The sequence below is a fragment of the Cnephaeus nilssonii genome (genome assembly GCF_951640355.1).
Source record: "Cnephaeus nilssonii genome assembly, chromosome: X".
Classification (NCBI taxonomy): Eukaryota; Metazoa; Chordata; class Mammalia; order Chiroptera; family Vespertilionidae; genus Cnephaeus; species Cnephaeus nilssonii.
The window spans coordinates 5,322,652-5,346,650 of NC_137071.1; the positions used below are offsets into that span (position 1 = coordinate 5,322,652).

The following is a 23,999-nucleotide window of genomic DNA, read 5'->3' on the forward strand; positions in this document are numbered from 1 at the left end:
GCTGGCATTCTCTGTCTATAAGTAGCCCTGGTTCCTCTTCAGAGCCTCGGCTCAGCAGAGCTGCCGTTTGCTGGTGAAGCCAGTGACGTGCAAAGCATCCTGCCTATAGGATGTGAGGCTTTCTCAGTGCCGTTTTTTTCTACCCACTTTAAACCTTCAGGGTCTAAGTATCAGGAAAGACAGGAAATGCCGTGTGAAAACAGCAGACCAAAAGTTCTTAGTTAACTGCAGCGAGGGAGACTCAGACTGGAATGGAGGTAGAAAGAGTTGATACAGAGTGGGTTTAATTCTAAGCCCTTTTTGGACTGAATTTAGAACTGTATTGCATTGTTCATGTGAAGACCAGAGCAGTACCGGCATCAAAATAGTGACAGGGTTTGGATGCCATAGTCTATATGTACTCCGAGTATTTTTATTAAAGAAGATAAGGAGCCTAGCAGAGATTTTGTCCTCATCTTCACCCAACTGCAAAATCCAAAGTTAAGGAACGGCAGCTGAGGACACTTTTTAGGGGGGAAAGAATCTAGAGGATGGCTCTAAATGATTGCTGGCTTCAGAGCATGTCCTGCAACATCTCTAATCACAGTGTGGATCTCCCCATGAATGAGGACTGGTTCCACCCAGGGATCCTCTATGTCATCCCTGCAATCTATGGGGTCATCATTCTGATAGGCCTCATTGGCAACATCACCCTGATCAAGATCTTTTGTACCGTGAAGTCCATGCGAAATGTGCCAAACCTCTTCATCTCCAGCCTGGCTCTGGGAGACCTGCTCCTCCTGGTAACCTGTGCTCCCGTGGATGCCAGCCGGTACCTGGCTGACAGATGGCTGTTTGGCAGGATTGGCTGCAAACTGATCCCCTTTATACAGCTTACCTCGGTGGGGGTGTCTGTCTTCACACTCACGGCTCTCTCGGCAGACAGGTAAGTACAGGGGGACAGTTACATTCTCTCTGAGGGTGGTGGATGCCTCCGTAAACGAGCTACCACGTTGGGACAGACCGAGCTGTTGGCAGAAAAGGAAGTTTTACTCAAACTCAGATTCCCTTGCGGGCATGTTTTTTTGTTCTGGGGATTACTTCTGGAGTTTTACCTGTTGGTTTAAGAAAGAGAAGGGAATGAATGACAAAAGGGGGGGGGGGCAATAAAGAAAAATAATTAGCTTAAGATGGAGGTACACTTTCTGGACACAAATCAATTTAGCATGGCTTTTTCCTAACTTCTCCCCCCTGCAAAATTAACTGTCCACTAAGAAAAAAAAAATCACAACTAATAGGGTTTAAACCCCAGGCAAATGTTGCTTAGAAACAATTTAAAATCTTCAGAAAAGCCCCACTGCATTTCGAATTCAAAATAGTCTTTCAGAAATGACCAACAGGAGGAAATGAGTGGCGTTTCCTTGAAATTCATTTTCCTCAGTTGAACTTTTCTCACAGCTGATTTTCTATTTGGCTCTCTGTAACTGAACAGTTCGTGTGCTGTTTGTTGTTGTTTTTTCTAACAATCTCTTAAGTGACATGAAGCATTATTGGATTTTTTTTTCTTGAGAAAGCTCCATTCAAGTCTGATTTTGAATTTTAATATCTTTGATGATGTACTTCCATATACATTGCATTCAGTGTTTGGGGTGGAGAGTCAGTACAATGTTTTATTCTGGGAAATATACATATTTGTGAGCTGCATTGCTTGTGTGAACCTACTGCTTAACAATTTCTATTTATTCATTCTTAAAAGTTCATACTCACTCTTTGAATACCTGTTTGAATTAACCAGTCAGGAAATACCTGCAGGATGCTCACATAAATTGCTGAATGCATGTTATGTATTTCTGAGCTCTAGAAACTGGACACACTAATGAATAGACTCCAGACACATCGTAGACCAGATGGTCAAATGAAGAAAAATTGGTAGAGTGAACCAAAGACTAGAACTTTTTATTTTAAAATCAACTGTATGTTATGGTGTTAAAGATACCTAAGGATTTGAAAGCGTACCAGGAAAGGCATAGAAGCAGCTCTTGAAAATTTATGCTCTAAAGAAAATGTCCCACATTTTAATACATGTGGTGCTGGATTCTCATTTTGCAGAGGAACAAATAGTCCTCAGGTGATCTGGCTTTGAGTAATGGACAAATAAGATAATGTTATCAGTATTTGTAGACATGTGTTTATACTTAGCTGCCTGAAGTACACTGCTCAGCACACACGACATTTTCAGAGATTGAAAACTAACAGCCCAGAAATGAGGTTTGCACATCGCACCGGCTGGGCAGGGTCTCTCCATTCCCGCTCCTCACCTCCAGCCTTCTGTGACCATGAACATTTGCCCACAAGGTACTAATGACCACAGGTAGTTCCAAGTATTGATTCAGGGCAGGCAAACTTTGGAGCAGGCAGAAGGTCTGGGGCTCATTACCAATAGCCGAGGACACCTCAAGATGAGGGGAATTTTCTTGATGGGAAGATGAGATTTTTGTTTCTGAGTTGTGAGTGCAGTGGTACAGATGATGTTTACTGTCTTTTTGGGGTGGGGGTGGGAGTGGGGGGTAGGACGGAAAGTGAGGGTGTGGGATGTAAAGATGTAGCTGCACAGAATCCCTCCCCAGAGTTTCAAAGCAGACCAAATTCACCATCAGCAAAAGAGCGCTTTCAAAGCTGGGTTGCATGCTTTATCAGCTCTATTGTATTTTCAGTGAGTTTATAGTTAATTACTGTGCATCCTTCCCAAGTCCAGACGTTACTATGAACTTTCATATAACTAACTTTTTGTGTTTTGCTAAGGCTTAAAAAGGCTGATGGATCATCTGAATCACAGGTAGTGCATCTATCCTAGTTCAACAAGAATAGGGATTGAGCTACTTAAATAATGTAAGAGTGTACTTATCTATTGATTTCATTTTTGTTGTTAATGCTCACCAAGGATATTTTTCCATTGATTTTTAGAGAGAGTGAAAGGGAGGGGGAGAGACAGAGAAAGAAACATCAATGTAAGAGACACACATCGATTGGTTGCCTCCTGAACGCAACCTGACCAGGGCTGGAATTGAACATTGAGCCTGCAACTGAAGTGAGGTATATGCCCTTGACCTGAATCGAGCCTGGGATCCTTCGGTCTGAGGGCCAATGTTCCATCCACTGAGCCAAACTGGCTGGGGCTATTGATTTCCTTTTTAAAAGATGTTGGAGCTTTATAACAACCTCATGAGGTTAGCAAGGCAAATATATATATACACACATACACAATATCTATTTTTTCTCAATAAGGTATAATTTACATACAGTAAACTGAACAAGTGTACAGTTCGATATAACAACATAACCACAACCCCAATGAAGATATGGAACAGTCCCAGCACCCTAGGAGTTTCTTTTATGCTCCTTTCCAGGTAATACCCACCCCTATAAAGAGACAATCACTATTCTGAGTTTAATTATCACATTATTTTTGCCAGTTCTTTGATGTAAATGGAATCATACTTCTCATGCTTATCATTATGTTTGTGATAATCATCAATCTTGGTGCACATAGCAGTGGTATATTCTTTTTAATCATCATGTAGTATTCCATTGTATGAATATATCTCAATTTATTTATCCATTCTAATGTTGATGGACATTGGGTTGTTTCCAGTTTAGAGTTGATAATAACCTACTCTGGATATTCTTATTCATGCCTTTTGAGGTATATAAGTGTTTATTTCTCTTGGGTATATGCCTGGGAGTGGAATAGCTAGATCATAAGAGTCATATACTTAGTAATTATTGTCAAAGAGTTTTCTAAAGTGGTAGTCTGTAGTGGATAGATTGGTAAAATGGGTGAACCAGAAGACCCTCCAAACCTTATGATCATCACAGTCATCAGGGAGCTTAAAAATTTACAGATTCTTAGCCCCAATCCTAAATCTACTGAATCAGGCCTTCTGAGGTGTGAACAGACACAGTAATAATCATCCATCCCTGCTGCCTGTAGGTTGACCAGCAATGTCATTACTTTTATCCCAACCTCCCTTCTGCAGCCCTCCAGATGAACTTGAGTCTTTGTTAACATGAAAAGAGTAACATTTTTCTAGAAAAGTCTCTACTTCTGCCACTGTGTCAAAGGGAGACTTCAAAGCAGTCCCAGAAACCAGAATTCTGGTTTTCGTATGGCCAACCAATTGCAGATTGGTCATTTAACTCTCTGACCTTAGTTGAATTATCCATAAAATAGTAGAGTTGAGCTAGATTACTTCAAAGATCCCTCCAAATTTTAAAATCTTACCAGGTTTTTTTTTCAATCTTTCATTTTGCCTATCAGTTGGAATCTGGTTCAAGCCTCCTCCTTAAAGCCCTAAGTTGGACAATTCTAGTCCAGATTTCCTAACCCTCTTCTAAATGTGAGACTTATTATCTTGTGACATCTTTCACCTTGCTGTTTTGAAATATTTCACTAATTTGTCTTTTTTTTTCAGCCTCTTATATATTCATTGCTTTAACTTTTCAAGTAGATTATTAAGAATGTTGAGGACAGGGATTTCTTATATATCTTATATCTTCCACAGTGCCTCACACAGTTCCTTGTACTAAATGGGTGGTCAATAAATATTTATTAATTAAAATTATGGTTCATTAATGCATACTTTTTCTTCTCATTCTTATTATTCTTCTCCATTTTTTGGAATTTATCTGAAAGCATGCTCTTAAATATGCATCATGCAGTCACCTGCTTCTTATTTGTTCCTCTCTATTAAGCTCTCGTTATTTGGGTAAATGAGAGAAAATTTATTCTTTGCGAGTCAGTGAATAGATTCTGGGGATAAATAGATAATTGGATAGATGGAATGATAAGTAGATGGGTGAGAAGATGGATGGATGGATGGATGAGTGGATGAGTGGATAAGTGGATGGGCAGATGGTGGACAGATGGTTGGATAGATAGGTGAATGGTTGGATGGGAGGATGGATATATTTTTTACATAACGATCTTTCCTACTAGATACCCATCTCTGTACTAGGTGCCTCAGTATTGTGTAGTGGAATTTAAGACCTGAATTGGACCCTCAGCAGGAAAAGGGTAAGTAGAGTTTGTGTTTTCTTTTCTAGTAAGCAAAAAGGTTAAAGCTGGATTTAAGGTTGGCAGCATATACTAGTAATGCCCAAGTTATGTTGTGCCTGCTTCAGTATTATTATGCAGTGTTATTTTTGCTAGAATGGAGCTGGCAGAATGAATCCTAAGGACATACAGATGTATCAGTTCCATTGGGATGTGATCCTTGTTCAATCCCATGGAAGACTGTTCATAAGCTCCCCTTCTGCTGTGATTTGGAATGTGTAAAGAAATAGGAAAATGTTACATTTATGCAGACTTCTTGAAGTGCATATTCTTTGAATTTATTGCCAGGGATTTATGAGGTAATGTAGTTTTCAGCCTTTCCTGACACTTAAAGCTGGATGGCCCAACATGCTAACCACTAACCACATGTGGTTATTTTTTAAAAATATGTTTTTATTGATTTCAGAGAGGAATGGAGAGAGAGAGAGAGAGAGAGAGAGAGAGAGAGAGAGAGAGAGAGAGATCAATGATGAGAGAGAATCATTGACTAGCTGCCTCCTGCACGCCCCCTATTGGGGATCAAGCCTGCAACCCAGACATGTGACCTTGACCGGAATCAAACCTGGGACCCTTCAGTCCACAGGCCAATGCTCTATTCACTGAGCTAAACTAACTAGGGCTGTAGTTATTTAAATTTAGCTTAAATAAAACTAAAAATTCATTCTCTAGTCACACAAAGCACATGTCAAGTGCTCAGTAGCACTATGTGACTACTGGACAGTGCAGATACAGAGCATTTCCATCACTGCAGAACGTTCTACTGGACACTACAGAAGAGAGTTTGCTATATGCCTTTGGATCCAAATCTCTTAAGATCCATGTTAGCCTCTCCTACTCATTGAGGATATCAGGAATTCCTCAAATAAGCAAATATCAAATGCCTCCCAGATACACAGGCTCTTCCAGTCTTTAAAAATATTTTCTATTGGAAGATACCCAAAAACGAAGAGAGAAGAAACCAGGCAGCCCAATACAATCACCAGCCACAGGCTTGGAGAATTTAGGCATTCCACTGATGAGGTTTTGAGACCTTTTGAATAATACATGTGGAGTTCACTTTCTGGATCTGCATTATGATCTTCTGTCTGATCCTTCCATTCTCTTTGGCCAGGTCCTCTTACACCTCCCAGTCTGTCTTTCTATCTTCCTATACTAAGACTCACCAGAACAAACACTGCTCTAGCTAAAGTCTGCTTCTCATTGTCTCGCAGATGTGCCACCTGACTTCTTCCCTCTCTGACTTCATTTTCCCCTCCCTGATGGCCAGGCTTTATTCCTCCATCTATCCAAATCCTAGCAATCCTTCAAGGCTCACTCCAAATCCCTTCTCTTCTATGAAGCATTCCCTGATCTTTTTTTTCACTGATTTTTTCCCCCTTCCCAAGATGTTTTTACCTGTTCATTAAATGCCAAACGAACCTATCTTGTATTACTAGGTCCCTTTTATAGATGTGTTTTCTACTTCCTTAATCATAAGGGAAGCTCCATGGGATATATGTCTTCTACAATACCCAGACCCACTTTACATCTAGTAAGAGGATAATAAATACAGCTTGGTTTATGTTTGAGCAGTAACTAAATGATAAAGTCCAATGGCTACAAATAAAGTTCAAATCCTTGAAAATGTTGTTCTGAGACTCAATTTCCAATTGGGGTGGGGGCGTCCCCACATCTCCAACAAGCAATGCTCAAAACGCCAGCTGGTTGTCTGGCCGGTATGACTCAGTGGTTGAGCGTGGACCTATGAACCAAAAGGTCATGGTTCGATTCCCAGTGGTGGTAGTGCAGGAGGCAGCCAATCATTGATGTTTCTCTCTCATCATTGATGTTTCTATCTCTCTTTCCCTCTCCCTTCCTCTCTTAAATCAATAAAAATATATTTTTTAAAACCACCAGCTGGTTATCTGAGAATTTGACTTAATTCTGACACTATCTGGCCAGAGATAGCATCAGATACTATAGGTTGAAGTCTCAGTCTTATAAGGCTGTAACACCCACCCACCCCCTCCCCCTGACATCAGACACCAGTCACAAATCCAGGTTGTTACCTATACTTCTGAGCAACTGGCTATAAATCAAAGGGTCCCAGAATCCTCACTCCTTGGGTTCAATTAATTTGCTAGAATGGCTCATGGAACGCAGAGAAACATTTTATTTACTAGATTACCAGTTTATTATAAAAGGATATAACTCAGAAACAGTCAGATCGGAGAGAAGACAATTTAAGTTCTTTTTCCTCTGTTGGCGAGATTACATGAGCTACCAGTTCATACTTTCTCTATATTATGATTTTTCTGAAGCATATGTTGCCTCTCTGGAAGGAAATTCAACTCCTGTCTCCCCATAGTGATGGATCTGTCACAGCTGCTGGCAGACTCTGAGAGTGTTCAGAGGGCAGGTGCAATGGAAGTGGGGTTTCCCAGAAAGGCTCTTTTAATTGGAGCCTTTTCAATTTTGCTGTGGAGAGAAGGGCAGCAAAGAACTTTGACCTTGTTTCTCACATATTATCTTGTAAAGTGTTAGACTTTTACGTGATTAATTATCATTTCTGGTAACTTAATATGTATGGAAGAAAACAAAAAAAACACAAACTTGATCATGAGACATAGACCATAGCTCCCTGGTGAGGTTTTTTTGAACTGTGCTTGTCAATAACATCCTTTGAAAATAGACTAAATTTGCATATTTGCACTTGTAAATCCTCCTGGTATGTGGGGTTTGCAGAAATTCTCACTTAAAACATGTTTTGCAGAATAAGAGAAAAAAAATTCTCCATTCCTCTTTTTCTACCTCCCAAGATTTTTTTTTATTACAGTCATCTTTTAAATTCTTGCTACTACTTAAAATGATTTGATTTTCCTCAAAATTGCTAAGAAGCTGCTGGTTCATTTTACACATTAAAGGTCACTTCTTTAGGAAGTCTTTATTGGCTACTCAAACCAAAGGAATGACCAACACTATTTTATCACCCAATTTCTTTTTTCAGGTTGATTGGAGTATAATTTACATTCAGTAAATTTTAGGTCTTAATTTCTATGAATTTTGATAAACTTATACAGTCATAAAACAACTACCACCACAATCAAGATACAGAACATTGCCGAAACCGGTTTGGCTCAGTGGATAGAGCGTCGGCCTGCGGACTCAAGGGTCCCAGGTTCGATTCCGGTCAAGGCCATGAACATTGGTTGCGGGCACATCCCCAGTAGGGGGTGTGCAAGAGGCAGCTGATCGATGTTTCTCTCTCATCGATGTTTCTAGCTCTCTATCCCTCTCTCTTCCTCTCTGTAAAAAATCAATAAAATATATTTTAAAAAAAAAAGATACAGAACATTTTCATTATCCCCCAAATTCTCTCATGTCCTTGATTGTCTATCCCCTTCCTCCACCCCTGCTTCTAATAATTCCTAGAATATTATATGAATAACATCATATAGTATGTAGTTAGTTGAGTTTGGCTTCTTTCAACTCATGTTGTTGCACATATAAGTAGTTCTTTTTTAATATGGAGTAGTATTCCATTGCATGGCTACACTACAGTTTATCTATTCTTCAGTTAATGGACGTTAGGGTTTGTTTCAGTTTTGGACGATTATTAATAAAGCTGTCATGAACATTCACATACAATTTTATATGGATGTTTATCTTTATTTCTCTAGGTAAATATCCAGTATTATTTTCTTGATAATTACTTTGTTCATTTGCTTGTTCAGTTGTTTACTGTCTGTTTTCCACCACTAGAATACAAGCTCTCCACAAATAGAAGGGTAGGTCATTCATTATCACTTCTCTGGCACTAGAACAGTTTCTAACCTGTAGTAGGTGCTTGGTTAGTGTTCATGGAATACATGAATGTGTTACCAGTGATGTGGGTCTTTGGTTCTTGAGTTTGGCAAAGAAAGAATTCAGAGCCATAAATTCTAGCACGAGGAAGTTTATTTAGCATGCAAAGCAAAAGAAGAGAATAATCCAGAGAGCTGCCTTGGCCCAGCTGGGCTGTGTGGACTCAGGAAACAAAAGAAGGACCGTTGGAGACAGATTCAGGGGGTTAGTCCAGGACCAGTTGCCTCTGTCTGCTGTTCCCCTGGTTGCAAGTCTCATGGGGACCTTTAGAGCTTAGGAGAAAGAAAACAAAGATACATGCCAGAAGAAAGAAGGCCTGGATGTGCTCCAGAGAGTGTGTGTACTGGGCCCTTTGTCTTAGGGTTCTTATCTGTTTTCTAAAGGCAAGAATTTTAGGGGAGGATCTCAATAGAATAATCATCAACTTACCAGGTGTTTCCTTTAATATGTTGATTCATCAAAATGAGCATATAGGGTGAGGTTTGTGATCTCTACTAATTGGTCAGTGCTAGGGTAGGGGGTTATTGGTCATTGCATCTGGTCCTGATGCCAACATGGCATTGCTTCATCTGGTTTTGCTGCTTTTCTGGGCCTGGAGCTGAAACACTACTAAAGCCTACATGTTATCTCTAGTTTGACCAAAACTCTGTCTCTGTGGTCAATAAACCTGAGGCTTTGTTCCTAAGATTATTTGATGCTTATCAGAACCTCATTGTCCTGCGGGCTTTATGCTTAAGCGAGTTGACAAGCAAGGGAGAAGGAGGCAGGCGAGTCAGGGTGCTGGATGAGGCCAGTCTGAATCAGCTGTCTGTCTCAGTTTCACCATCACTTGCCAAGGAATTTTCCGGACTTCTTACTATTCTGCCTCAAATAGATGGATACGTGAAAGAAGGAATAAAAAAAATGAATGAATTCTTGTAGGCCTTATTGTGCACCTGTAATATTGGGTTAAGGTCTGTAAATCATACTTATTTCCTTTGATGGTTAACAGACTGACTACAGTAAGAACACTGATTTCAACTCTTGATGATAAGACCTTATCCAGTTTTCATGAGGACTGTTTGGGGGTGATTTTTTTGGAAACAGCATGGATGGACCTAGAGAGCATTATGCTAAGTGAAATAAGCCAGTCAGAGAAAGATAAGTATCACATGATCTCACTCATATGTGGAATCTAATGACCAACATACATTAATGAACAGAGACATAGAAACATAGAACAGACTGTTAAACCTCAGAGGGAAGGCAGGTGAGGGTGGAGGAGGCAAGAGATCAGCCAATGAACTCATATGCATATATGCATAACCCAAGGACACAGGCAATAGGGTGGTGAAGGCTTGGGGGAAGGGGGAGAGGAGAGGGCTATGGGGGTAAAAAGGGACATATGTAATACTTTCAACAATAAAGACTTATTTTAAAAAAAGAAGACAAAAAATAAATTATTTTCAGAAAAAAATAAAATTATGAATACAATGTTAGGAAGAGAAGTGAATGTATTAAAATATTTAGAAATCATATATTAGATTTACAAATCACAATAAATTACAAATTTAAATAAGTTGATAAATTCCACAAACATCAAAAAATCCAGAAAAATAACATGATATCTATTAACTGCCTGATATATATCTATCATACTTGTTTTCATAAACATTTTTGGCTTCATACTTACTTGTCTCCTCTTAAAATGACAATGGTTTGGAAATATCCTTTTCTATAGATAAATTAGAAAGATAAGCCAGTTTTTATCATGCTTGATTAAGATTAGCTTATTAATGACAGGTTAGAAAAGTTTCTTTCAGTTTTATAACTCATTATTAGTAATGTCATATAAATGTTTAAGATTATTATCAAATGTTTAGGATTATTTTAGAAAGTCATTATCAAGTTTCTTTCTTTTTTGTTTTTTGTTGTGTTTTAATGTTAATCCTCACCCAAGGATATTTTTTCCAATGATTTTTAGAAAAAGTGGAAGGGAGGAAGGGAAGGGGGGAAGAGAGAGAGAAAGGGAGAGACATAAAGAGAGAAACATCAATGTGAGACAGACACATCGATTGGTTGCCTCCACTGCAACCCAGGTTTGTGTCCTTGACCGGAAGTCAAACCTGAGACCCTTCGGGCATGGACCGGCATTCTAACCACTGAGCCATGCCTGCCAGGGCTCAAGTTTCTTTCTTATATGAGCTATACAATTTCACAGCATTTCAAGTTTTCTTGTGCCTTGAGTAATCTTACACATTTAATTGATAATACCCATTAACCTATATGCCATGAATGTCACCACATTGAGTTTTAAGTTATCTTTATCAATGTTGGTTTTTTTGTGGGTATACAAAACATGAGTGACTTTACACAAATGTATTTGCTATTTGTAATTTGGCTACAGGTTCTTGGCCTGTAACACAGACATAATAAACTCAATTTTGCTGATATATTTGGATTTAAATCTACCATCTTTTTATTTGTTTTTTATTGTTATCACCTATTTCATACTCCTTTTTCCCTCCCTTCTTTTAAATTAAATATTTTAATTATTTTACCCCCATCCCTTCATGAGATTGTTAATTATACAAGTTCTTGTTAGTATTCTTTTAGGGGCTAACCTGGAGTTTACAGCATGTATCCTTGATTAATTGGAATTTACTATAAATCAGAACTCTCCTACTTCCCAGACAATCCTACCTAATAATACACAAATATGCAAATTGACCATACCTCCGACACACCCACAAGCCACGCCCACCATCCAATCAGAGCGAGTATGCAAATTAACCCAAACCAAGATGGCTACAGCCACAGAGAGCAAGGTTTCCTAGGTAACAGAGGAAGCCAAGCTTTCTGCCTGCCCTTGCCAGGCCTAAGCCTCCACTCAAGCTACAAAGTTTCAATTATAGAAGGTAAACAAATTCAAACAAATGGGGGCAGAATGGAGCTTGAGAGAACAGGCCAGGGTTGCCGCTGGCAACAGGGGAAGCAAAGCTTTCCACACACCCTGGCCGGGCTCACCCGATTAAGGCAACAAAGTTTCAATTGTAGAAGGTGAATTAACTGCCACAGAAATGGCTGCTGCCCCGGAGGGAGCAGCAGGCTTGGCTCCGCTCCAGGCTACAAAGTTTCAATTGTAGAAGGAAAATAAATTCCAGATACCAGGGCTTCTGCTTGGGTCTCCAGGGGCGTGGCTGGCCTGCAAACCACCACAGGCCCCTCGCTCAGGCCGCCCCATGCCCCAAGGGAACCCCCACCTGATCTGGGACACCCTTCAGGGCAAACCAGCTGGCCCCCACTCCTGTACCAGGCCTCTATCCTATCTAATAAAAGAGTAATATACAGATTGATCATCACTGCAACACACAATATAGCTGCCCCCATGTGGTCAAAGATCCTGCCCCCATGTGGACACAAGATGGCCACCACAAGATGGCCAGCAGGAGAGGGCAGTTGGGAGGCACCCGGCCTGCAAGGGAGGGCAGTTGAGAAGGACCAGGCCTACAAGGGAGGGCAGTTGGAGGTGATCAACCCTGCAGGAGAGGGCAGTTAGGGGTGACCAGGCCGGCAGAGGAGGGAAGTTGGGGGCAAACAGGCTGGCAGCAGAGTGGTTAGGGGGTGATTAGGCTGGCAGGCAGAAGCGGTTAGGGGCAATCAGGAAGGCAGGCAGGCAAGCGGTTTGGAGCCAGCAGTCCTGGATTGTGGAGACCACCGGGATCAGGCCTAAACGGGCAGTCGGACATCCCTCGAGGGGTCCCATATTGGAGAGGGTACAGGCTGGGCTGAGGGACAACCCCCCTCCGTGCACGAATATCGTGCACCAAGCCTCTAGTTCTATATAATAAAAGGGTAATATGCAAATTGACCCTAATGGCAGAACGACCACTTGACCAGTCACTATGAGGCACACTGACCACCTCTCGGTCACTTTCCTTGGCTGGCAGGCTCCGATTGCCTGATGGCGAATGGGGAACCAGGGGTGGGTGGCAGGGGACATGAGTGGCACTAGGTCAAGGCCCCCACCCCACCAGTCACCCCACACACAGAGGGCAACCTGCAGTGGGGGCGGGGCCAGGCCTCTAGTGTAAGGATAATAGAACACTTTAACTTCATTTTCATTCTCTTCTGCCCGTTTTTTTGGTTATTGTTATTCTATATTTTAATTCTCTCTATATTTTAAAACCCACAGGATATTATCTTTATTGTTTTTATATATTTTACATTTACATATTTACATTTAGATTTAGATTTATTCCTGTATTTACCTTTTCTGTTGTTTTCCATTCCTTCCTGCTTCTCTGGCTCCATCTGAGATCATTTTACTTCTGCCCAAAGAATGCCCTTCATATTTCACTTAGTGTACATTTAAGGGAGATACATTTTCTGTTTTTGTCTGAAAATGTCTTTATTTCATGTAATTTAGGGGAAGATATTTTCACTGAGCATAGAACTCTAAGCTGGCATTCTTATCTTTCACACTTTGAAGTATTGTTCTCTGACTTCCGCTGTGAAGTCAGATGTCAGTTTTATTGTTGCTCCTTTTAAAATTATTGATTTTTTTTTCTCTTTGACTGACTTAAAATTTTTTCTCTTTTATTTTGGCTTTCAGCAACATCACTATAATGCATTTCGGTGTGGTTTTCTTTGTATTTTCCTGCTTGAGATTCATGGCTTTTCTTAAATCTGTGGCTTGAAGATTTAGTCAATTTTGGAAAGTTCTCAACCATACAACTTCAAATATTGCTTCTGCCCCATTCTTTTTTTCCTCTCCTTCTTTATTATGTCTACATATAAATAGGTTAACTTTCAGCTTTTCGAGCTTTTCCCCCATGTGGTTGTTTTGCTTTATTGAGGCAGGAAATTTCATACTAAGGTCAGGCCTCTGTTACAGAAAACTATTTTAAGCACAATTTCATTTCACCATTTCACTGTAGCCCACAAATTTCCTACTCCCTTTTCAGTATGTTCCATTCTTTTTTCTTACTGTATTCAGTCTGACCATTTTCAGATCTCTAATCCTCTCTTTAGCTGTGTCTAGTCTGCTGCTGAAGTTTCCATTTACTTCTTAATTTCAGTTATAGTATACTGCAATTCTAGAATTTCCATTTGGTTCCATCTTGTCATCTAATTTCTTGAATTAGTTCCAATATGCTGTAAAATTCCTCCCTGGTAACCTTAATATGGAAACTTTCTAAGTCTGTTTCTATTATATATTTTCTTCCCTTGTTTTTTGGTCATTTGGTTTTGTCTCCTGGTATCAGAGGCAATTTTTGTTTGACTACCTGATTTTGAATACGAAGAACTGTAAATAATTTGCGGGACTGGATAGTATTATCTTCCAGAAAAGATTAGCTTTTCCTTCTTTTAGGCAGTTGGGAGGTGACCGTATATCTAAACCAATCAGGGCTGGAGCAGATTGGAGGCTGGGCTTGGGTCTTTGTGAGAATGGGTCTATTTCTGCACCCCTACTACCAGGATGTGCCTCTTTTTGCATTTCAACTGAAAGCCTGGATTGTTTACCTGGACTCCTCTCCTTGGTGGGCTCTGACCTCCATTTATTGTCCTCCTTTTTCCTAAAACTGCTAGAAGCTGTGCTCAGCTCTTAGTTTCTGCGCTGCTGCTTGAAATTTGGGAAATGCCTTGAGGGGAAAATGATGCTAAATAACAGCTTCACCTCTTTGCATTTCCCTTCTCTCCAGGATTTTGTCCCCTCACATCCTTACTGCCTTGGTATTTCTCTGATGTTTTCAAAGAGGTTTTCAAGCTTTTCATTTCAGGAGAGTTGATCAGCAACAGGCTAGTTTGCCATTATCAGAACTGGAAAATCCTATACCACCTCTCTTATAGACCTGACCTGCTGCCCTCGAAGCTATCCACATCCCAGCTCCTTTAAAGAGGACAGAACTACCTGGTCAGACCTGTGGGATCAGCATTCAAAGCCTCAAATTATCTCAGCAATTTAGATTCAGAGAATTGAGCTCTGGCTAACCTCAAAGTGAGTAAGTCAGGAATCTCAGCCGAGGCCTGTAGTAGTGGACACTGCCAAGTGTTATAGGTACATCAAAGCTCTGGGATCTTTCAACTAGGCCAGGTCTCTTAGCCTCAATAAGCAGGAGCTAAAGCCGACATTTAGTTATGTAGTGATTGATAACAACTGAAATTTCATGGGAAGGGAAGAGCTAAAATGTTTCTAAGGTACCCTTCTTTAAACGTCACTTCTTTATGACTCTTTTAGTATTGTATTGTCAATTGGTCTGAACCAACTGACCAGCGGTGATAGTTAAAAGTTACATAGGAAAGCACTAGGGGGAAATGAGAAATGCAACACATAAAAAAATGTACTTTCCGTTTGAGAAGAATTTGCTGTGATAATAATATGTCCCTGTGACTCACTTATTTCTTTATGCTGTCTCTATATAAGTAGAATAACTACAGGCAACTTTAAGCTCTTCGAGGTTTCTTTTTTCCCTTTGGTGGTGGTTTTATTGTCAGGCAATTTCATACCACGGTCAGGCCTCTGTTAGAGAAATACTTTAAACACAATTTAAGAACAATATAAAATGTAAAAACAAAATTCCAGATACCAGGGCCTCTGCTTGGGTCGACAGGGGGCGTGGCCGGCCTTCAAACCACCACAGGCCCCTTGCTCAGGCCGCCCCATGCCCCAAGGGAACCCCCACCCTGATCCGGGACACCCTTCAGGGCAAACCAGCTGGCCCCCACTCCTGCACCAGGCCTCTATCCTATCTAATAAAAGAGTAATATGCAGATTGACCATCACTCCAACACACAATATGGCTTCCCCCTATGTGGTCAAAGATCCTGCCCCCATGTGGACACAAGATGGCCACCACAAGATGGCCAGCAGGGGAGGGCAGTTGGAGGCGATCAACCTTGCAGGGGAGGGCAGTTAGGGGTGACTGGGCTGGCAGAGGAGGGAAGTTGGGGGCAAACAGGCTGGCAAGGGAGCAGTTAGGCATCAATCAGGCTGGCAGCGGAGTGGTTAGGGGGTGATCAGGCTGGTAGGCAGAAGCAGTTAGGGGCAATCAGAAAGGCAGGCAGGCGAGCAGTTGGGAGCCAGCAGTCCTGGATTGTGAGAGGGATGTCCGACTGCCCGTTTAGGCCCAATCCCACAGAGGTCCCAGATTGGAGAGGGTGCAGGTTGCACTGAGGGACACCCCCCCTCCGTCCACGAATTCCGTGCACCAGGCCTCTAGTAATCAATAAAGAAATTAAAAATAAATAAATAAATAAAATGCAGATTCCCTAACCACTCCCCTGCCAGCCTGATTGATGCCTAACTGCTCCCCTGCCAGCCTGTTTGCCCCCAACTTCCCTCCTCTGCCAGCCCAGTCACCCCTAACTGCCCTCCCCTGCAAGGTTGATCGCCTCCAACTGCCCTCCCCTGCTGGCCATCTTGTGGTGGCCATCTTGTGTCCACATGGGGGCAGGATCTTTGACCACATAGGGGGAAGCCATATTGTGTGTTGGAGTGATGGTCAATCTGCATATTACTCTTTTATTAGATAGGATAGAGGCCTGGTGCAGGAGTGGGGGCCAACTGGTTTGCCCTGAAGGGTGTCCCGGATCAGGGTGGGGGTTCCCTTGGCGCATGGGGCAGCCTGAGCAAGGGGCCTGTGGTGGTTTGAAGGCCGGCCACGCCCCCTGTCGACCCAAGCAGAGGCCCTGGTATCTGGAATTTATTTACCTTCTACAATTGAAACTTTGTAGCCTGGAGTGGAGCCAAGCCTCCTGCATGCTCTGGCCGGCAGCCATTTCTGCTGGGGTTAATTCACCTTCTATAATTGAAACTTTGTAGCCTTAAGCAGAGGCCTGGGACCGGCCAGGGTATGCGGAAAGTTTTGCTTTCTCCATTGCCGCGGGCAACCCTGGCCTGGTCTCTCCAGCTCCGTGGCTGCCGCCATTCTGTTTGAATTTGTTTACCTTCTATAATTGAAACTTTGTAGCTTGAGTGGAGGCTTAGGCCTGGCAAGGGCATGCGGAAAGCTTGGCTTCCTCTGTTGCCTGGGAAACCTTGCTCTCTGTGGCTGTAGCCATCTTGGTTGGGTTAATTTGCATACTCACTCCTGATTGGCTGGTGGGCGTGGCTTGGGCATAGCGAATGTGCGGTCAATTTGCATATTACCATTTTATTAGGTAGGATGGTATCACATAATTGTCCTCATCCCCCTATTCCCATCCCAAACCCCTTCCCACTTATGCCCCCACCCCCTTGTTGTCCATGACCACTGGTTAGGCTTATATGTATGCATACAAGTCCTTTGGTTGATCTCTCTCCCTTCCCCCCACCCTCCCCTGCCTTCCCTCTGAGGTTTGACAGTCTGGTCGATGCTTCCCTGTCGCCGGGTCTGTTTTTGTTCTTCAGCTTATGTTGTTCATTATTTCCCTTAGATGCGTGAGATCATGTGATACTAGAAATACACTTATAAGAACCGAAAATGAGACAAGCCATAATGGTTATTTGCTGGGAGGCAAATGAATCAGTCTGTAGTGAGTTTCTTTCTGGGCCAACAGTTCTTTTGAGTCCCAATTTCAATGTCAAACAGTTCCTTATGTGTACATGTCAGCAATGATATTTCACTTCTGGGTGGTGGACAAATGGTAGTGATGCAGGTCCGACCATCTCTGGTTTGGTCCTGGGCATCCTTCAGCGGCGCACAACTGCTGTCTGCTAGTATGGCAAGGCATTGTCAGCGTCTTCCATCTCTGGACTGTTTCTCTTCTGTCTTCATGGCTGGAGCAGTCCTGTCAATTCCTCTCTATTGCAGGAATGCACATGGTCTTGGAGTTATTTTCTGAAAATATACAAACATATTCTTGACCAAAAGTTAGTAAAGGAATATTTTCTATAAATTTGACTTGGGGTCCTTTTTCATTCCCCCCCGCCCCAAATGTTTTTCCTCTGGCTTGTTTTGACACCATGTGTGTTTTTCATGGGTTTCTTGCTGTTAGCATTACAGATTAAACTTAATTTTCTAAAGTAAAAATTTTCTAGATGTAATTTACTTACAGAATATTTTTCCTTACATGATATTCTTTTACTATCACCCCCCTTTTTTTAAATTTAAATATTAGGAGGCTTTGGGGAATTTTATAATGTAGTCTTGATAGCTTTTACATTTTGATTTTTTGCACTAAAATATGCTGACTGCTTTAAGTTCATTACATGTTATACAATTTTACCATGATATGAATTGCCAATCAAAATTTTTGTTAACACTTTAAGAACAGCTTTTGGTACAGTACATTCAGTTTTTCTAGAATATTCGCTTGTTTCAATTAGTCAATTTAAATTACTCTGAAGACTTGACTACTATTCTACTGTCAAACTCAACATTCTAACAACAATCTTATTTTACCCTGTGTATATTAGTGGAAAGGATTATTTGCCTTCTTGAGTAGGCCCTGAGCATTCCTGGTTCTAGGCTGGATTTGGATATCAAAGACCCACTTCCCCACGCCATGGCTACAAGACATCTCAAACAAGTCTTGTTGCAGTGAGAGAGCATCTGCTGTCGGCCAAGTCTCTGTTTGTTACCTGGGTCCCAATTTGAGCTGTGCATGGGAAGCAAAGCAGCCATGGGGGCGGGAGACCTCCCTCAGAGGGGGTGAAGGTTCAGGCCCCTGCAAACTTTTCTGCTCCCACTTTAAATGATTGGAAACATCACAGAAGAGCAGGACAATCAGAAGTTGGCATCTTTTCTTTACTAGACTGTCAACAGAGGTGAAATGGAAGGTTCAAAATATGGCTTAAATGTAGTAAATATTTAGTTTTAAGCATTATTTACTTGTTCTTTTAAAAGACCTGAGAATCTGAAGTGATAGAGTCAAATATAACTGAGGTGGGGATCCAGGGATCTAGGTTTTAGTCTTGGTTCTCAGCTAACCAGCTGTGGGACCTCTATAGGCACCAGTTTCCCCTTCTTTAAGTTAAAGAAATGGGACTTGATGACTTCTAAGTTTTATATTCCACTAGTGGCCCGGTGCACGAAATTTGTGCATGAGGGGGGGTGTCCCTCATCCCGGCCTGTACCCTCTCCAATCTGGGACTCCTCGGGGGATGTCCTGTGGGATCGGGCCTAAACCGGCAGTCAGACATCCTTCTCGCAATCTGGGACCGCTGGCTCATAACCGCTCAACTGCCTGCCTGCCTGATCACCCCTAACCACTCTGCCTGCCAGCCTGATCGCCCCCAACTGCCCCCCCTGCTGGCCTGCTTGCCCCCAACTGGCCCCCCCCCCACTGGCCTGCTCACCCCCAACTGCCTCCCCTGCCAGCCTGATCACCCCCAACTGCCCTCCCCTCCTGGCCTGATTTCCCCTAACAGCCTCTGCCTCAGCCCCACTACCATGGCTTTGTCTGGAAGGACGTCCGGAAGGTCTCCCGGTCTAATTAGCATATTACCCTTTCATTAGTATAGTTATATATAAAGTAGATTTGTAATTAAACATGTACTTATCTGTTTGTACCATGCTAACAACCATTTCTATACTTGCCTAGCATCATTTTTTCTAAGAGTACCTTATAAAGAGGAACATCTACCTAAAAAAGAGTAACATGCTAATTGACCATACCTTTGTGATGCCCACCAGCCAATCAGGAGTGAGTATGCAAATTAACCCAACAAAGATGGCAGGTTAATTTGCATATGCAGGCGCAAGCGGCCCCTGGCCGCTCCAGGCCTCTGAGCAGCATAGGAAGCCAGAAAGGCGGCTCCAGCCCGGAGCAGAAAGGCAGCTCCGGCCCGGAGCCAAGACAGTGCTGGCAGTCAGGGAAAGGAAGGCCCATTCTGGCCTGAATCTTCATGCATCAGGCTTCTAGTACATATATAAGTATCATTTTATTGTTCTTTAAGGGATTTACCTGAGTATATTTCACCTCCCCAATCAGATTTTAAATCCTTAATGGCCAGGGTCTTTTATATCCATACTGCCAAGCAAAGCCTGAGATATTAAATTAGTACTGTACTTAAATGTGCTGATAAATTGGCTAAGGATCCTGAACAATTAGGGTTTAATACTGGAAGTCCAGTGGCAGATGTCAGTGGCCTAGTGTCTTCATTATCACAGATTAATAAGACTAACAGGTGGAACTGTGTGAAATGGCAGATGGGCTTTCCTCCACTTAAAGGAGGAATCAACAGCTTTGGTGTGGACAGGCAGAGAATAACAGAAATGTTAGCCATGTTCACACATTCAGTGCACATAGGTCTGAGGCTGATAAACTTTTTCTTTAAAAGGACATATAGGAAATATTTTTGGTTTTATAGTCCATAAGGTCTCTATTGCAGCCACTTATCTCTACCATTATAGGGTAAAAGCAGCCATAGCCTTTATATAAGCAAATGGGAATGGCTGTGTTCCAGTAAAACCTTATTTATGGGCACTGAAATGTGAAAATTTCATATAATTTTTACATGTCACAAAATATTATTATTCTTTTGATTCCCCCTCCCTCCCAATCAGTTAAAGTAAAAACCATTCTTAGCTAATAGGTCATATGAAAACAGACAGAGGGCCAGGTCTGGCCAGTGGACCTTAGTTTGCTGTCCCTGACATAGAGACATGTGCTGAGATGGTCATTTAGCAGTGAGTTTCCTATTTTAATGAAGTGGGGCCTAGGGAAATCCATGAGCCCTGTCCAGTTAGCCTAGAGCCGTGGGCAAATTGCGGCTCACGAGCCACATGCGGCTCTTTGGCCCCTTGAGTGTGGCTCTTCCACAAAATACCACGGCCTGAGTGAGTCTATTTTGAAGAAGTGGCGTTAGAAGAAGTTTAAGTTTAAAAAATTTGGCTCTCAAAAGAAATTTCAGTCCTTGTACTGTTGATATTTGGCTCTGTTGACTAATGAGTTTGCCGACCACTGGCCTAGAGCAAGCATGTCAAACTCGCGGCCTGCAGACCACATGTGGCCCACAACGAATATTTTTGCAGCCCAGCCAATATAATGGTATGTAATAAACATTTTAATAAAAATGTCATAACTTAGTTTTTACAATATCCTGTTATACATAATTATTAACAACAAACTACAACGTTTACTAATGACTGATTACTATCATCGTGTTGCATTCATTTCCCTTACGTGCCTCATGCGCAGGTGCACCATTTCTCCCCACTAATACTAGCAGTGAATATTTTAGCAGCCGATGGCCACGTCATTAGTCTTGGACTGACTTATTTGGTGTGCGCAACAGGAAATATTTCGCTTTCGGAGAACAAGAAAAATAGGTTTATTTGTGTGACGCTTATTCATTTGTGCAGTTATTCAGTGTCTGGTAAGTTAATGTTCAAGAAAAATATTAATTTTTATTAAAGTGTTCTATTATTTTATGTTAACGATGACTCATTTATTTCATCCCTTTGTATTCAGCATGTCTCTATCAGAATAAACCTACGTTTCTATGAAAATGGAAGCTTTTGTTTTTTTGCGGCCCACAGAAATTAAACCTTGTTTATTTGGCCCATGTTAGCCTTTGAGTTTGACATGCTTGGCCTAGAGAGACTTCCTAGGGAATATGATCAATACAAACCATTCAGCTGTATGATCCTTTCGGATATGAGGCACTGTCCTATCATGCACATTAGCTTTAGGATCATCCAAAAATTGAGAGTCAAGTCCTCATCTTTAAGCAATATGTCTCTTCCAGAATTCCCTGGGTCCTCTGTGATACTAACAGTTGTTTAAATGAAAAAAAAAAAATGAGAGAGTTTTAAATCAAAGCTTAGCCGGATTCCAGCTCCCATGGGTGGTGGGCATGGGAACACAGCCTTCCTGTTGCTCTTGGGGCAATAAAGATGTAAACAGGCACTGCACTTTTCATTACCTCCTCCCCAGGTTTCACCATCACACACAATGCTGCCTCTTCTAAGGTCTTTTCATTGTAGGTTCATGTAAGCAATTTACCTTAAAATTATTTAAAAAGGGGAACTGTGCTCGGGGAGAATCATTTCCTCAGGACCTCCAAGAATTATTCTGGCTTGAAATGGTTAGAGAAATAGGAAGTGTTTAAGCCATGGGACATCTCTTAGCAAAAGGCCAAATAATGATGTCCAGAGTGATTTGGGGTAAGTAGGTATTTGGCTAGGAGGGTGGCAGGGAGGAATGGGTTATCTTGAGGATCTTGAGCCCTTTTCCTTATCTGAAAGTAAGACTCTACAGGCCAAATTAGGTGCACAGTTCTAGATTCTTAGTTTTAATTATATGGTTGTTCAATAAATGAAATAGGCATAAAATGAATAAGCCATAGACCCACCTTTTAAGAAACGCAGGGTTCTGTGACCCAGGATGCAGGAACCTTTTTAATTTCCAGAATGGAATGAGAGAAAATGTTGCTGAGTGTCCAGGGCTTATGCTTCTTGACCACTTTTGTACCTAGTACAGGACCATGCAAAAGTAGGTGTTTAAGACATGCTTTTGGTTGTTAGATGTGCTAGTTTTTGAGGAGTTGGGGTGTTTTGCTCCATTTAGGCATAATGTGTTGTCTGGAGCTAATCCTAGGAAGAATCTGTAAACGCACGGACGTTGCCCTCTAGTGACCACTGGGGCTCTTTGGAGCTGAATGGACATGGTGCCCTGAGAGGCTGGCTGGCATCTGCAGAGCGCCGCCTGCTGGCTAGAAGGTCATGGGCATCTGTGTAGATGGAAATGCTTAGACTACAGGTCCTATTAAAAAGATACAAAAGATTAAAAGGATACAAATGACAAAGGAAAGTTGGAAAGAAACATATCAAAACATCACATGTAAGACATGGATGATTTGCTTCTTTTTTTGTTTTTAGAATTTTCTACTGTCTAGATTTTTACAATGAGCTGTTAGCACTTTTTTTTGAACTATGAAATATTTTTAGTAAATATTATTTTTGATTAAATTAACTCCATATTATGCTTCAGTTATTTTAAACTAAAACAAACAAACAAACAAAAACCCAAAACACTAAAGCCCTAGCCGGTTTGGCTCAGTGGATAGAGTGTCATCCTGCGGACTAAAGGGTCCTGGGTTCGATTCCGGTCAGGGGCACATGCCTGGGTTGCAGGCTCAATCCCCAGTAGGGGGTATGCAGTAAGCAGCTGATCAATGATTCTCTCTCATCATTGATGTTTCTATCTCTCTCTCCCTCTCCCTTCCTCTCTGAAATCAATAAAAATATGTTTAAAAAAAAAACACACTAAAATACTGACATATAAATGTAGTAAATCTGAGCATAGTTTCCTTATTTTATATCAGTTCTCTATGCATTTCTTCTGATTTTTTTCAATTACAGTTTACATTCAATATTATTTTGTATTAGTTTCAGGTGTATGCATAGTGCTTAGACAGTCATATACTACATAGTACTTTACAAAATGTTCTCCCTGATATTTCCAGTATTCACCTGACACCATACATAGTTATTACAATATTATTTACTATATTTCCCATGCGGTACTTTACATCCCCATTACTATTTAGTAACTACCAATCTGTACTTTTCAATCCCTTCACCTTTTTAACCCAGACCCCCAACCCCCTGGCAACCATAAGTCTGTTCTCTGTATCTGTGAGTCTGTTTGTTTTTGTTTGTTTATATTGTTCTTTAGATTCCACATAGCACTTTTATACTAAATTTTTCAACTGGAAAAAAAAAGTCAAAGTAATTAATTGCCTTTCTTGTGGATGTCTTTGCTGACTCAAAGCAAACTTTTTAAATTGGTTCTTAAGATACTCTCAGAGTTGCATGGTGACAAATTTACAAACTATTCCTTCCTTCCTTCCTTCCTTCCTTCCTTCCTTCCTTCCTTCCTTCCTTCCTTCCTTCCTTCCTTTCTCTCTCTCTCTCTTGCTTAATTTTATTATGGTAAGATATACATAACATAAAATTTATTATTTTAATCATTTTTAAGTTTATAGTTCAGTGGCATTAAGTACATTCATATTGTTGCACAGTAATCACGCAACATCCATTTCCAAAATATTTTTCATCTTACCAATCTGAGCAATAACTTTTCTCTTTCTTTCTTTCTTTCTTTCTTTCTTTCTTTCTTTCTTTCTTTCTTTCTTTCTTTTCTTCTTTCTTTC

At 41.3% G+C, this 23,999-nt stretch overlaps 1 protein-coding gene across 1 annotated transcript in view; it reads left to right on the forward strand.

Moving 5' to 3' along the window:
• Positions 1-448: 448 nt before the first annotated feature.
• GRPR (gastrin releasing peptide receptor) overlaps positions 449-23,999 on the forward strand; it is a 37,273-nt gene continuing 13,722 nt past the window's right edge. The window contains exon 1 of the mRNA XM_079764387.1: positions 449-925. Coding sequence (XP_079620513.1) covers positions 531-925 — 395 coding nt within the window. The 5' untranslated portion in view covers positions 449-530. The remainder of the gene's footprint in view (positions 926-23,999) is intronic.